This window comes from Cheilinus undulatus, linkage group 1, assembly GCF_018320785.1.
Source record: "Cheilinus undulatus linkage group 1, ASM1832078v1, whole genome shotgun sequence".
NCBI classification, from domain to species: Eukaryota; Metazoa; Chordata; class Actinopteri; order Labriformes; family Labridae; genus Cheilinus; species Cheilinus undulatus.
In genome coordinates this window covers 53294452-53309706 of record NC_054865.1, presented here as the reverse complement: position 1 = coordinate 53309706, position 15255 = coordinate 53294452, and the positions used below count along the sequence as shown (strand labels likewise).

Sequence of the window (15255 nt, the reverse complement as noted above, 5' to 3'; positions counted from 1 at the left end):
TGAAGAAGATTGGAAAGCAGAGGCTGATCACTCCAAATATTGATCTGATTTTTCTTGTGTTCTGTCATTTCTTCTGTCCTTGCATTTGCTGACTGATAAAAATAAACAAGACATTTCTATTTTTGGAAATACTTGGGAAAGATTTGACAGTATTTTTTCCACACCTACATAAACCTTTTCCAGTTACTGTCCAGCAGATACACAGGCTGTAATCATCAGCAGAAATGTTTATATCCGCTATACTGATCATTAATTATCACCTGTGTCATCATGCCAATGATATCATACCCCCCTAAACCTCTAGTCCAGATCCTCAATAATGTGGAGCCTGATTTAAGCAGTTATCATGATGTTACCAACATTAAGCAGAAGACAAAAAAAACACAGACACACAAAAAAGTCTATTTAATTGAACATTTTCATCCCAGTGCTGGCTGCAGTGTGGATCTACTGCATCAGGAGGCTCCCACTCCTTTTTACAATAATCAAATGCAGACGTATCCATTACCAGCTTTCCTTCTTCATATCTTCTGAAAACTCGCCCTGACTCTGTGAAACACTTCTGCTCTCATTTACCAGAAAAATAGGCACATGGCTGTTCTGAATTCTGTGAAAATATTTTCAAGGCAAAGAACTCCAACTAGTCCATCTCGTTCAGTAAATGAGCTACATTATCGACTCCCTCATTTTCCCTCTGCTCCTAAAGAAACAAGAAAAGTCAGCACAGTAAAGTAAGAGTCATTTACCGTCACTTATTCTTTCTGTTAAGTCTACACATCCTTTTTTCTTCCATTTATGTCACATATATTACTTGTTTGCAAACCAACCCCTGCTCCTAACATTATATACTTCTTATTTGCTCAAAGGAACTTCCTGAATAATATTAAAAATGTCAACCTATCTTCAGAAGAAACCGCATGTCTGTTCTGATCAGTGAGAAGCATCTAGGGTGAAGGACACTATAACGCCTAGAAATGGGAGGACTGTCTCTCAGAGGGCGGTGTCCTCAGAGCCAAAAAGCTTGGTGGCAATGGCCTGGTAGTCGGTGACGGGCGCTTTCCCGTCAAAGTCTGAAGGCAGGATGTCTGCATCAAATTCTTTCATGTAGTTGTCCAGCTCATCCCCGTGGACGAAAACCTGAGGAGAGAAATGAACTGTGGTGAGAGAAGGTGGATGATGCAAAGAGCCTTTGAAAAAAACTTGGAGTGTGATTTAATGAACGTTCTGTCTGTCACATCTTTACGGGCCAGTCAGAGCAACAAAACACATGATGTGGACGCTAGCGAGGTGCGCCCCTATCGAGGAGTAGGTTCCATATAGAGCTGCATAACCGAACCATGGCGACTGTTGACATGTCAGTACACGACTTTTGTCACTTTTGAAAAGAAAACAACTCACAGCTGTTCTTTGTTCTTCTGGTGCTTTAGCAGCATCCACGCTAATGTCTTCCGCCATAATTGCCCCAGCCTCTTGTTGCTGCTTGCTTACGTCACGACTCCCCTGCGCCTGAAAAGTACTGCCCCTTGTTGCTGATTGATCATGTCACTTTCTAACCGGGCCCAAACTGTTCAGACGGGAGCTTTGCGAGATGGATTCGCCAGTGAGAAACACAGAAACAGGTGAATCCATCTGCTTTGCAAGGTTAGAGATGGCTGACCTGTTACAGACTGGAGAGCAAGCTTTGTTAGGATTTTCAAATGTGTAGACACAATTTTCAGGAAATGGATGAACTGAAGGCATTCCTCAGTAAAAACACATGAAATCCTGCCTGGAGTCTGCAAAAAACTCCAAATGAAAGTCAAGTGGGCTTTCGTGGGTTTTGCACTTAAAAAGCCCAGATTGGTGAAGGGATGCAGTTCCTTCTGGAACTTGTACTTTTTCCAGCTTTTTGACTAAACCGTAGCACATTGAGAGTATGAGTGAATGATATTAACAGCATGATATTTGCATTAGCAGGTTTTAGTTCAAAAAGTGAATTATCGTATTGCACATATAAATATTTGCCTGTATCAGCTGTAAATATTGGCCATATAAACATACAAGTTTGTGCAGTTTTGGGCCGTACCAGCAGATTTATGTCAGCTTAAGTATTTTTTCTCTATTCATCATCATTCCTTACACTTTAAAGCAGGCTGATGTACAAAATGTACTTAGTGTGACAGAAGTTAAATTGTATGACCAGAAAACGGAGGAAAAATAAACAATTCAGCCGTAGTTCTTTCAGCATGAGAAACCTCACAGAGCAACACGAGCTGCATTTCTATTACCATTAGAAATGTGCCAAAGCTAAATAGCACAATAGAAAAGTGGGAATGGAAACACCTCGAGAAACCTCTCAAATATGGCTAAAAAGTTTTAATGCTGTCATGGGGGGGGGGGGGGGTTAAGACGTTTTAAGACAGAAATATATCGCAAAAGTGCAATTGAAACACTTTCTGCATGTGACGTACGATGTCACATGATCAGTTCACTCTGAGACAACATGGTGCAGTACACATGGGCAGAAAAGGAGACGAGACTTTTCTTAACATCATATTTACACCCTTACATGTGGGTTTTGCCACACATACAGCTCTGCCTCTAAACTATCATCCCTTGCCTTCATGTTTTGTTCAAAATTATCAAGGCAACAGCTGTAGATATAATCAAATCGTACCAGCATGCTACAGATTTGGACTTCCAGCCTCCTTACAGCGGAGTTTCGTGAGACGAGAATTGCGAGGCTCACGCCCAAAACTGGAAACACATTCAAAGCGCAATTGTACTTAGTCGAAATTTAAGAAATAATGCTTTTATTTAGCAAAATACTGTAATGGAAACCCAGCTACTGTAGAAACAAGAAGTGATTCCATACGCGCTGTGTATCAGTGGCACCCTGGATTAACTGTGATTGGCTGGTACTCATGTGACATCTAGCCAATCAGATTGTGTTGTATGCTGGACATTAGGTCAGACAGTGTAGAGTAAAAATAAAGCCTTGCAGTGAAGCCAAAGTAGCGCACTTTTTGATTATTTTTTAAAGTGGGGGTATTATGCCTTTTTTCAAAGCTTTACACCATCTCTCTGATACCCACGTAGTAGCTTCACATGGTTTACAGCTCAAAAAACTCCTCATGTTTCTCACACCAGTGTCCTGAGAAGCCCCCCCTCCACAGACCTGCTTTCCTCTGACCGGCCGATTTTCTGGAGGCTGGCCAGCGGCAGGACTCAATGTTTTATGCCTGCCCCCTCCAATGTGGCTATGTTGCTATGCTAATACTTGTAAACTCTGAATGAACCGGTCTGAGTAAAATATGGCGAATTTTGATATACATCTGTACGTGTTAGACCAGAGTCTGACCCTGATAGTTTGGAGAGAGGGGGAAGAAAACCAGCAGCAGCGATGGCTAGAGCAGGACGTATCTGTTTGGTGAGTGTTTAATTACCATGTTACTAAATGGCTTTGATAATGGTGGACTTATCCCTCGCCACATTTAGCGGTGTATTTATTCATCTCTGTTCATCTTGTGGGGGCGGTCTGTTCCGCTTTGCCGGAAGCACAGACGAACCAGTCAGGAGATCCTATTGCGATGACCTCATCAGTTCGCTCCATCAAAATCTCGTCTTGGGAGGATCTCGGAGAGATCTCAGAGAGATTCCCAACGAACCGATTTCATCAGTTTATACTCTAGTTCCAAGATTACTGCCACATACGTTTATCTTGCGGTTTGAAAATTTGCAGACATGAAGTATGGACACCCAACATTGTGACTTTATATTTATGTTTTAAAAATCGGAAAAGTATAATACCCCCTCTTTAATGATTAGCAGTAAATTTTGTCAGAAACTCTGTTGTATTTAGATAACCAGTCCATACCCTCTCCAGCAGCTTGCTCTTCATGAAGGGTTTGACCACGTTGTATGTGGTGGTGAAGTACCACGGCTGGTGGGTGACGTGGACAGCTTTGAAACGAGCGGGGAAAGAGTCCTGAGTAGAAGCACACACAAAAAAGCAAACCGTATGAGGAACAAGCTCTGAAGGAAGAGATTTTTTCTCATGAGTCAGCTCTGACCTGCAGCATGTCCACCATCTTCTTCAGCTCCGCCGGTTTGATCCCTGAGGCGTGCTGCATGGTGAAGCCTTTGAAATTCTCAATCAGGACGAAGCCGTTTATCTGGGTCTCTTCATTCTCCAGGAGCTTCTCCAGGATGACACAGTACGCTCTTAAGATCTGTGACACATAAAAACCTTTACTATCACAACTGCTCTACTGTATAGGTCAAAGAGGTGCAGCTTTGTTTCACAGCTACCTCATCAAACGTGATCTCTTCCAGGTCCCAGTTCTCGATGTTGAAGAGCAGGACAGCGCGGCCGTACCTGTCCCGACTGGGTAGGACCACGGGGTAACCGGCCTCGATTGTGCTGCGGACTGCCTCAGGGGTCATGTTCTCAAACAGCTCGGGATACTCCTTCCTGAAGTGCACATAACCTACACAGAAACAGACGCATCAGCTGGAATCTCTGTGCTGCACTCATAGTTCACCAAGCCTTTGTGATCAGTGCCAAACACAATGACACCAGTGTCTCCGAGCCTCTGAGCCTCTTCATGGAAGCACCAATTAACCCACAGTGAGGGTGAGGGGACGTGCGTGCCTGTGTGTGAATGTGTGTGTCCTTTAGCACGTGCATGTCTTCAGTGTTTTACTCACAAGCAGCAATTAACCCCACTAAACAAGTTCATGTTCACATCAAATTCCCCTCTCACACTAACAAGCTGAGCCTCTATGTTCAGAGATGTGTGAGTGTTTTCTGCCTTTGTGAGGCCAAAATATTCTCACAGAGACAGAAAGATGAGACACCGCGAACTTCACAGCATGATTAGGTTGGAAATAGAGTTGTCCCAGGGTCAGAATTCAATGTACATATCTTTAGCATATACTTAACTAACAATCAAAATCAGACATAATCCATTGCAAAGTAAATATTTGTATCATAAACAGGTTTAAACATGCATGGATTTTGTTGTAAAACTCTTGAATCTATAAATCAAAGGACAAGTGGATTAGAAAATACATGTTAAAGGAATATTTTGGTGTTTTTATAGTTGTGTTTATATAACTTGGTGATAGTAATGGCAGGGCTCCAAAGATTTCATTGTGTGTTTTGCCCCTTTAACAGCGCTAATTTTGCTAACTTTTAAATTTATATTTATATTAAGATACCTTTTAATTTTAGTCACATTTGAGTCATTTTCAGCTTTTATCATTTTAGTCTACACTGTAAAAACCAACCAGTTGAGTGCTGTTAAAAATAAATATGAGCTGTGTTAACTCAAAAATCAAAAATATCTATTTCAGTTCTATTTTCTTAGTTAATAGAACACATTTCTAGTTTTAAGTACACAGTACTTGATCACTCATAGCGGTCAAAAGTCGTCCATAACTTTTCTTTCAAAATAAAAGCAGGTCTGCATGTAAACAGGAAGTCAGTTATTCTTAGGTTAAATCGAAACAAAAATCCAAAATGAAACAAAAACAGTTTAAAATGTAAAATAGGGAAATTTCTAAATACAACAAAGAGAGGAGATTAATTACAATTAACTACAGAAATTGCTATATATCGCTAATTAAATTATTTTAATTGTTTGACATCCCTAAAGAAGTATCAGTACATTTATATTTCTGTAGCTAAATAGGTTACAAGTCATGACTTACTTGGATAAAACAGGAAAAACTATACATTAAACAACCCCGTAGCTGAAATGGAATGATCCATGTTTTATATGCAGGAGTTTGACTTTAAGATTTTCAGTTTAATGAAGCTCTTTCAAATAAACTGTTGAATATTGGACTATTTGGGGTTAGCTCTAATTTTGAACAATATTTTTTATTTGATTGTGTATTAGAATATTAATATTTGGAGCAAATTGGAGAACTGCTAATTTTCTTATTATGAAGGATGTTTATGTAATACCAACCCCAACTCCATGCACTGTTTCTTTTTGTATGCTATCTTTCCATTGAAGCATCCAATCATTATGCCTTTCTTAGTCTCATCTTCTCAAACCAGCACACTCAGCACATGCGCTCAGAGGTTCCCAGAGGAGCATTGTGGGTTCACAAGTAAAGTAAACTCTGCCTGTCCCATTTGGACACAAAGGGGGTCTTTGTTAGGGGACTCTCAAGCAGCATCTAAAAGCCCCCAATTAATGAACACATGCCTCGCTGTCCCTGTGATGAGTACAGTCCATGCAAACGAGGAGCACAAAGGAGGACTCACTCTCAATTACTCAGGCTTTTGCAGAATGACTGCAGAAACTGAATCAAAGAATGTGGAGGCCAAACACGGTCAGTAAAGACATTTGAAAGTGCAAAATGAGACGGGAATCATAATGCTGCGTGGTGTTTTCTAACCCTTCATGAGGTCGTGGGCTCTAACCACGTCAAACTTGCGAGCTCTGAGGAAACGCAGCAGCAGAGAGTCTGGTTTGTCCCCGAAGCGCTCTAGAACCAGTTTGGCCAGCTCGTCCCCCTCTGCTGCTCGGTCCTTCATCATGGCCCGCAGCTCCTTCAGGGATGATGTCCGCCTGTCGTCCGTCTCATTTAGCTCATCCTTCGCCTGGAAAAGACACATAAGGTTTTGAAAATTTGATGCTGCTTTGACTTGAGGTCATCTTTACTGTCTGCCATGCATTTTTACCTTCTGTATGGTGTGACCAGGCAGTTTGTGGCAAGGCCCAAACACCGGCCCATGATCCTTCACTGTCAGATGCTCCAGCTTTGCCCTCATGGCCTGCTCCTCCTCTGACACCATACGGAAAGATCCAGTCTGTAAAAGACAAACAGGTGTAAGATATCAGAAAAAAAAGCAGGTAATAAGTGACAAATCCTCCTGTTTCCAATCTTAAACGTCTCCATTTTAATCCTGAAGCTGCAGTGTTTGGAACAAAACAAGGCCTACCGCTATTTAACTCACTTTACCGCTTGAATACTTCAATGGCAGCTCATTACGATGACTTTAAGTGTAAAAACACCAGAGCTATCTGAGCCTGAGCAGACCCCAAACGATGCACACCAGCGGACGGCTGCTTAATCTGCTTCACATGATTACAGAACTTCTAAAGCCACTTCTTAAAAACAGCTTAAGGGTCCATCCAGGAGCCAGAATCTAGCAGCACAATAACAGCTCTTGGTAAAAACATGAGATGACAAAGATAAATCCCAACCCGCTGTAACCCGGACCCCCTCTATAGTAAAGGATGCCAGGCTCTGACCGAACGTCTACCTCAAACAGAGACACTCAAGAGCTGAATTGTTGCAAAGTGATTAAACTTACCGCAGCCATGGTTGCAGCGTCTCACAGCAGCTCCACTAACTCTGCGAACAAAGAAGCATTGGCACAAACTGAACATCAACTCATTCATTAAGCTTCTGTGTGAAGGAGCAAACCTTTTTCTTTAAAACTGTCCAGTTTGTTCACGTCAGAGTTTGTTTTGGAGAGGTCAGGAAAGATCAGACGTTTGTTATTGGATTACCGAATCTGCATGAACTCAAAGGGAGGCTTTAATGATAAACAAATATCAAGGATGAGGACTGGTTTCTGTGCTCATCAGTGGAGCAGACATCCTCTTACGTAACATCCTGACACAAGCAGAGAGAAATCTCAAGATAACTGACAGTCACATGAAACCAGCTACAGCCAGTTTGTCCCTCCTGTGTTGCCATAAATACCACTCACTTTGATTTCAGTGCCGTGTTCAAATTCAACAGCGATTACTGCGCCACATGCGGTGTTTTATCCATAGCCATGTAAACGAGCAAGCCCTCCTTTCCTGTACAGCAAAGTGTATGCTCTGCTCCTCCCACCAAAACAGCTCTCACTTTGATTTAAGTGAGGAGCAAAGAGAGCCAGGACAACCTACTCTGGTTAGTTTGTAAAGCAAGAAAATGACAGAAACAGACAGCCTTTTTTGAATGGAACCCCTCTGGTTTAAGGATGCACGATATTGGATTTTTGTGGACATCTCATATGCTGATATTTCCAGATTGATTTTAGCCAATTCAGATGCAGATACAAAAACGCCTCTTTTATCCTAAAGACGCATCTCCGGATCAGGAGCTAGGAAGTAGACCGCCTGGTAGCTGTTTATGCTTGCAGCTTTATTCACAATGTCCAGGGCTCACGGTGGACCCCCTTGAGTGTGGCACCCTAGTGAGCCACCCATGCCTGGTGGCAAAGCTGTACATTCACTGATACTAAAGGCTGATGATATATACCGTTAATCTACCGGCAGTAAATATCAGCAGAAATTTCCTACATTGATTCTGTTACTTAACTTATAAAGTTAATATAATAATAGCCAATGATATTGTGCATCCTTACTTTCTTTCTTTCTCCTTACGTTTAGAGCAGCGGTTCTCAAACTTTTCAGCCCTCAACCCCTGAGATAGAGGTGCCAGAGACCGGGGACCCCACTGCACCTGAAGGTGGTTATAGCATAGTTGAACACAGCTGTGCACCTTTAAGAACATTCATTTGTAGACTTACATTTTAAGTGTTTTTAAAACATAAATTTGATTTCAGCATAAAATGACCATAATTTTACATCTAACTAATTTAATGTGTATTTTTCATAAAAATGGGTTAACTTTCAATTTGAAATCATTTCAAAATATTCCTTGGGTTTTGGAAGGCATCTGGTGACCCCCTCCCCCCAAGTGGATCCCAAATCCCTAGGTTGAGAACCACTGCTTAAGAGGATTCAGCTCTGCATTGATGCAAAATAGCTTACAGAACTTATAGCCGCTGCCCCTCAAAGCAATTCCATAAAGTCAGTCATTTAGCATTCATGCACCACGTAAAACATGATTTACGTGATTTTGACTATAATAAACCAGCCTAGATAAAAAAATTGTAGATATTTTTCCAAACCAGAAGATCAGATGTATCTCACTCCTGTCCATTCAAGTACACTTCAAAAATGACCCTAAACCATCCCCTTAATGTCCTTGATTCAAAACTAGGGCTGTCAAGATTGATTGAGTTAATTGTGATTAATCGCATGTTCTATTATCCTTTTCAACACACTTTGGTAACGGCATGTCAGCCACAGTGATGTACAGTAAGTCCTTCACTGCACTTTAAGGTCTCATTTCACTATAAAAACTCACAGACAGGTCAGAGGACGAGTCAGGAGTCATCTTTAATGTTCTCTTATTATATTTTCAGTCCATAACAAGTTCTTTTTTTCTGTGGTTAAGTTCATGTTCCAATCTTCAATCTGCCTTGAAAAGCAATCAAACAGGAAGTCAAGAAACCCCTAGTTTAAGACCAAAACTCTTTAAAATGCAAAATAGTATAATTCTAAAATACTATCAAAGGGTGAGATTAATTGCAATTAACTAAATACATTTTGTGATTAATCCCAGTCAAAATTTTTGATCTTTTGACAGCCCTATCCAAAACGCATGCTTGCTCATTTATGTTTTTGGGGACTTTAAACCGTTTTTATATCAGAGAATGATCTGAGTATCCTCACAGAGCTTTCTCTGGTTTTTACCTTTTTGGTACAGAACTGGACTGGACTCTGGACTCGTATGTGTAAAGAGGACTGCTATTAAATCACATACAGCAAAGAAATGCAATCTTCTCAACTGGAATCATCAAAGACCTCAAAGTAAGCCTATTCTGAATGAAACATTTCAGCTAGAAGAGCACACCTGTAGCTTAAAAGACAAGAGAGAAGCCTGTCATAGACCTCTGCACACCTGGCAGAGCTAGATGTGATAAGAATGACTGAAGGAAGATTTTTTAAATGTATTTATACTTTTATACAACCATTTATTTTCCTCTTATTACCCTAATTTGCATTATGAATACCTCTGGATTTGTTTATTCATGTATTAGATTTATTTGACAGGGACAATGCAAATTACATAGTGCAACTTCAGCCTGTTACAAACAAGCTAAAAGTGACTGATGGTTTGCTTTTGCTAGTTTCCATCTCCTGTCTGTCCCTATTTAGGCTTTTAGAAAATGAAAGAAGGTAAAAGGAAAGATATCAAGTTTGCACAGGAGTTGCATAAAGACAGCTACAGGGTTTTTTTTTTTTAATCGAAAGACAAAAATGGTAAAATTTAACAATCTTTTTTGTCATTTCTGTTATATGTAAAGTTTTGAAAACCAGTAAAGAAGTAATGGAAAGAAGTAAAGACAATGGGAAGAAGTAAAGACAAGCACCCCTTCCATTTTAACAACAGGCAAATCAATGTAAAGGTTTTTGCAATGAGAATATGCAAATCCATCAGGATGTGACCGTATGTAATCCAATGTGTTTTATTAATTTTGTTCAAAAATTTACAAATTAGACAAGAAAAACTGTCTTTTTTATCTAAGACCTTTAACAAAAACAGTTTCTCTTGTAGAGGAAAAAAGTTTTAAGTTTAGATGTTTAGCAGAAGTTTGATTTTTTTGGAAACGCTTCCAGTAAAGTTGATTTTTTCACCAATAAGTAGATGTTTTTAAATCAGATACCTGTGAGACTTGGCACATCACTACTGATCAAGCAAACTACCCATAATTCATTCTTCAAAGTATGAATGTATGTAAAAAAATTTGGCCATACTCTTACAACTTTAAAAGCAGATTCACTGATGGTTAAGACTTAAAGAAATATCACATAGAAGCCTCCTCTTGATGCTGCTAAATGAGGTCAAATAGAGAACATGAAGCAGTGCAACAGACTAAAAACTTAATATAATTACTATAATAATGGATTAGAGAACAATACCCAATGACAGGTGTTATTTCTCATCCCTACTTTTGTTGAATTGATGATAATGAAATTATTTAAGCATCTCTATAAACTACACATGTACCCTCTTTGTTATAGTCTTCATATCCTGATCTTTGTTAAAACTGCAGAGCTGAGCAGACTTACCTTAAGCAGACGTGATGAGAGGAGTAGACAGACTGGCTGGGGAGACAACAGGAGCAAAGAGGACCAGGAGAGGAGGAGCTACAGAAAAAAACATCACTCAGAGTAGGATTAAAATGACACAGTGGATTACAATGAATGGCTAATCTACATACAGGGGGAGCTGGGATGGAGGAGGAGAGGGTCTGGATCATTAGTCTGGGGCTTCAAATAGAAATATCCGGACACAATGATCTATGACAAACTGACTGATTGCAAATATTAAAGCAAGATTTGCAAAGGCCACACAGCATCTAGATTTTACTCTTGTCTTTAGTCTTTATGACTGTTGGAGAGCCAGGGCAGTGGATAAAGTCAGAAACTGGAGAGATTGGGAGAGGATCTACAGGCCAGATTCAAACCAGGACCTCAAGCCAGGTCAAGGAGAACAGCTTCTGTGCATGAGCGCACGGATATAAACACTAGGCTACTGTACTCTGCTTCTTTATTGTTTAAGAATGTAGAAATTCTGATGTGACAGCGCCATGTTGAAATTGATGTATGGAGATGAGACATTGTTCATACAAATAAGAACACCTGGACAGGGGCGTAGCTAGGGAATTCAGGCCCCCAGAAAGAATATTACACAGACCCCTGACCCCCCAGTGTGGGGTTGTTTTTCAGGAGCTGGGCTTGGCCCCTTAGTTCCAGTGAAAGGAACTCTGAATGCTTCAGCATACCAAGAGATTTTGGACAATTCCATGCTCCCAACTTTGTGGGAACAGTTTGGGGATGGCCCCTTCCTGTTCCAACATGACTGTGCATCAGTGCACACAGCAAGGTCCATAAAGACATGGATGAGACAGTTTGGTGTGGATGAACTTGACTGGCCTGCACAGAGTCCTGACCTCAACCTGATAGAACACCTTTGGGATGAATTAGAGCAGAGACTGAGAGCCAGGCCTTCTCGTCCAACATCAGTGTGTGACCTCACAAATGAGCTTCTGGAAGAATGGTCATATACACACTCCTAAACCTTGTGGAAAGTCTTCCCAGAAAAGTTGAAGCTGTTATAGCTGCAAAGGGTGGACCGACATCATATTAAACCCTATGGATTAAGAATGGGATGTCACTTAAATTCATATGCGAGTCAAGGCAGGTGAGCAAATACTTTTGGCAATTTCATGTAGTTGCGGTCAGCCATATACTAGGTTTGAACCTAGTCTTGTATTGATTCTGTTTCATGTTATTATGTGGCCTCCTGTTACCTGGCACACCTACCATATCTAATGCATGGATATGTTTCACATTCATTCGGGATACCTCCCATATAAAAATTCTCAGAAGGTGACTGGATGAATATTCTGTCTGTTGCATTCATTCATGGCCAATCAGAGCAACAAGACAACATGAGGTAATAGCTATGTACAGCTACGGTTCAACCCTGAGCTCTACAGGCTAACACTGCTATAGTGTGTCCGGTGTAGCATCCACTCTTGGGCCCCGACCCACCAGTTTAGAACCACTGTTTTTTTCTTTTATTGCCTTTATTTGATAGTGAAACTGAAGAGAGATAGAAAAAAACATGCAGCTGGATAGCTCTGTGGTTTGTATCAGTGGTTTTCAAAGCGTGAGGCGTGTCTCCCCTGGGGGGCGCCACAGAGCTTCAGGGGAGGCGCGAAACCATAAACCTGAAAAAAAGTGATTTGCTTTGCTAACCTTTGCTGTGCACTGAGCAAAATGGATAGACTTATGGTTACTGTAGGGACTATGCTATAGAGCAGTGTTACTCAACCAAAGAGCAAAATTTTTGAAAAATACCTTTGCAAGAGCCACAATCTAAGAGGTGAAAAATGGCAAAAACCGCTTGAAGTAGCAATTAAAGTAGGTTAGAAGTAGGTTAAAGGTGGCAAAAAGGACAAAAAGCAGCAAAAAGTCGGTGAAAAGGGGCGAAAATAGGGAGAAAAAGTGGAAAAATGGTCAGAGAGTAGCAGAAATGGGTGAGAAGTGACAAAAAATGAGTGGAAAGTGACTAAAATGGGCAAAAATCGGTCAAGAGTGGCAAAAAGGGGCCAGAAAAGAGGAAACAAGTGGTATGTAATGGCAAAAGGTAGCTTAAATGGCCAAAAAATGGCAAAAAAAAAAAAAGTGACAAAGGGCAAAATGGGAAAAAATGGCTAAAAGAAGAGGCAAAATTGGGGGGGGGGTGAAACAAGTGGTATTTAATGGCAAAAGGTAGTTTAAATGGACAAAAAATTGCAAAAAATGGTTAAAAAAAAGGGGGGGCAATAAATGGAATAAAAGTGGCAAAAATTGGGAAAAAGTGGCAAAAAGACGTCACAAAAATGAGCAAAGAAATGGAAAAAAGGGATATTTAGTGATGAAAAGTGCAAAAGGTGAAAAGGGCAAAAATGGGATAAAAGTAAAAAAATGGGGAAAAGTGGCAAAAAGAAGTTGTAAAATGGCCAAAAAATATAACAAAGTGTATTTAATGGCATTATAACTGAATAAGAGGGAAAGGCAGATGTTTAAGGACATTTGCAAACCAAAATATCCAAAATATATTAATGTTAAAAATGTTTAAAGATTAGACATAACTGTTTGAAATGTTTTTTTTTTATTTTCGATTTCAATCCCTTTTGTGGGTGGGGGTCCACCGAGTGAATAATTTCTTCCTAGGGGAGGCTCACTCTCACTCACTTTGAAAACCCCTGGTTTATATTGTTGACTGTGGTATGGGAGACTGGGGGTTCAAATTCCTGTCAGAGTTCTAGTGGGTAAGGTCCTTAACGCCAGGAACACCTGTCCCAGATGTAAGTCACTTCGGTTAAAGCGTGTGCTAAATGACATTGTAATATTGTAAACATGGGGAGAAGGAGTGGGGGGCAACATGCGCCGAGCACGGGTATCGATCCCGTGGCCAGTCTGTTAAGGACTATGGCGTCAATATTTGGGCGCTTGCCGTATCAGCTGAGCTGAACTGGTGCTTAGAACCGCTGTTTTAAAGGACAAATGATGTACCAAATAGTAAAGGGGGGGAAATGACAACTCAATGAGGAAAATCAGCCAAAAACATAACTATTCACTTTTCTGTGGTATGACCAATGCTTTACTGTTTACCTCTAGGCCACCATACATTAGACTTAACATCATTTTCATTTAGTTTTATTTCAAGTAGAAGCAATTAAAGTAGAAACATGACGGATTCACTGTTCAGGTTTTAAAACATTCTCATGTCACGGATTAACCCCTTCCAACAGAGTTTTCCTTCTTTTTCTCTTCGGTATCTCATCGTGTTGTTTGAAGCAGGAGAATTTGCCTCATTCTTCTCACTGGAGTCTCACATCTTTCTTTATTCCAGCGTGTTGCTCTCCTCCTGCTATCATTCAGCCCTCGGTCCGCTCTGACCAGAGTTATCCTGTTTGTCTCCTGGTGAGCCCGCTGTCTCCCATTCAGACGGCACGCTATTCAGCACATGTGACATGCGAGGTGGGATTTGAGCTTGATACTGCAGTTTCTGTGAAAATGTCACGAGAGAGTCTACCACCTGTCGGGGACTCATGTTTTCAGCTTTACACATTCTTTGAAATCCTCATCAGAGGGAGCCGCCTGTTTTGGTACCCAGATTATAGATTAGTTATCCATGACTGAGCAACATCAGACAATCTGCCTCTCTTTTGGAAACAGACACAAAATACAGCAGTCAAGAATTGAATTATGTTTGTTTTTATACGTTTCTGGTCATCTCTCTCTCCAGCCTCCTTTCTTCAGTCTTTTAACCTCTGCTTTAGCAGTGACTCATTTTCATCTTCATGTAAGAACATGTGTTTATGCCTCCTGATAAAAAGACAAGGAATTTTTGACTATTTTGGAGTTTATTTTAAAAAATACACAGGTAAGGCAGTCTGAAAATGAACTTTACTCTGAAGAGCTTAGTTAGGGGAGTATCAGAGCAGAGTTCTTCTTTTACAGTGTATTTTAAGGTATCCTTGTTTGGGACGGCTGGGACGTCCCCCTCAATAAATACTTGTGTTGAAGAGGCTGTCTTTATCAGCTTCAGTTTTGAGAATGACCGCTCTACTGAAGTACCTGTCCCTGGTGATGTGGAATGTACAGAGCTTGGTCCGGATAGGGAAGGGCACTTTATCATGTTTTGTCAAAAGCGAGGGCATCCTGCAGGGCACTTTATCAAAATTTCATTCACTGGAAGGGCAACTAACCACGCATTTTCTAAGAGGAGGGCACCCTAGATGGCACTTTATCATGTTTTGTCTAGAAAGAGGATGCCCTAGAGAGCACTATGCCATGTTTCATCAGCTGGAAAGGCTTCTAGAGGTACTCTTTCATGATTTGTCTGCTG

At 40.7% G+C, this 15255-nt stretch overlaps 1 protein-coding gene across 1 annotated transcript; it reads right to left on the bottom strand.

The window, feature by feature from the left end:
- Positions 1 to 409: 409 nt before the first annotated feature.
- Positions 410 to 10984, bottom strand: LOC121512829 (retinaldehyde-binding protein 1-like). The gene is made up of 8 exons (XM_041792320.1): positions 10920 to 10984; positions 7316 to 7356; positions 6680 to 6808; positions 6394 to 6598; positions 4291 to 4469; positions 4053 to 4211; positions 3857 to 3967; positions 410 to 1137 (listed from the first exon to the last, which is right to left on the bottom strand). Exons 2-8 carry the CDS (start codon positions 7322 to 7324, stop codon positions 991 to 993), a joined length of 939 nt encoding a protein of 312 aa, XP_041648254.1. The 5' UTR covers positions 7325 to 7356; positions 10920 to 10984; the 3' UTR covers positions 410 to 990.
- Between the last annotated feature and the right edge of the window lie 4271 nt (positions 10985 to 15255).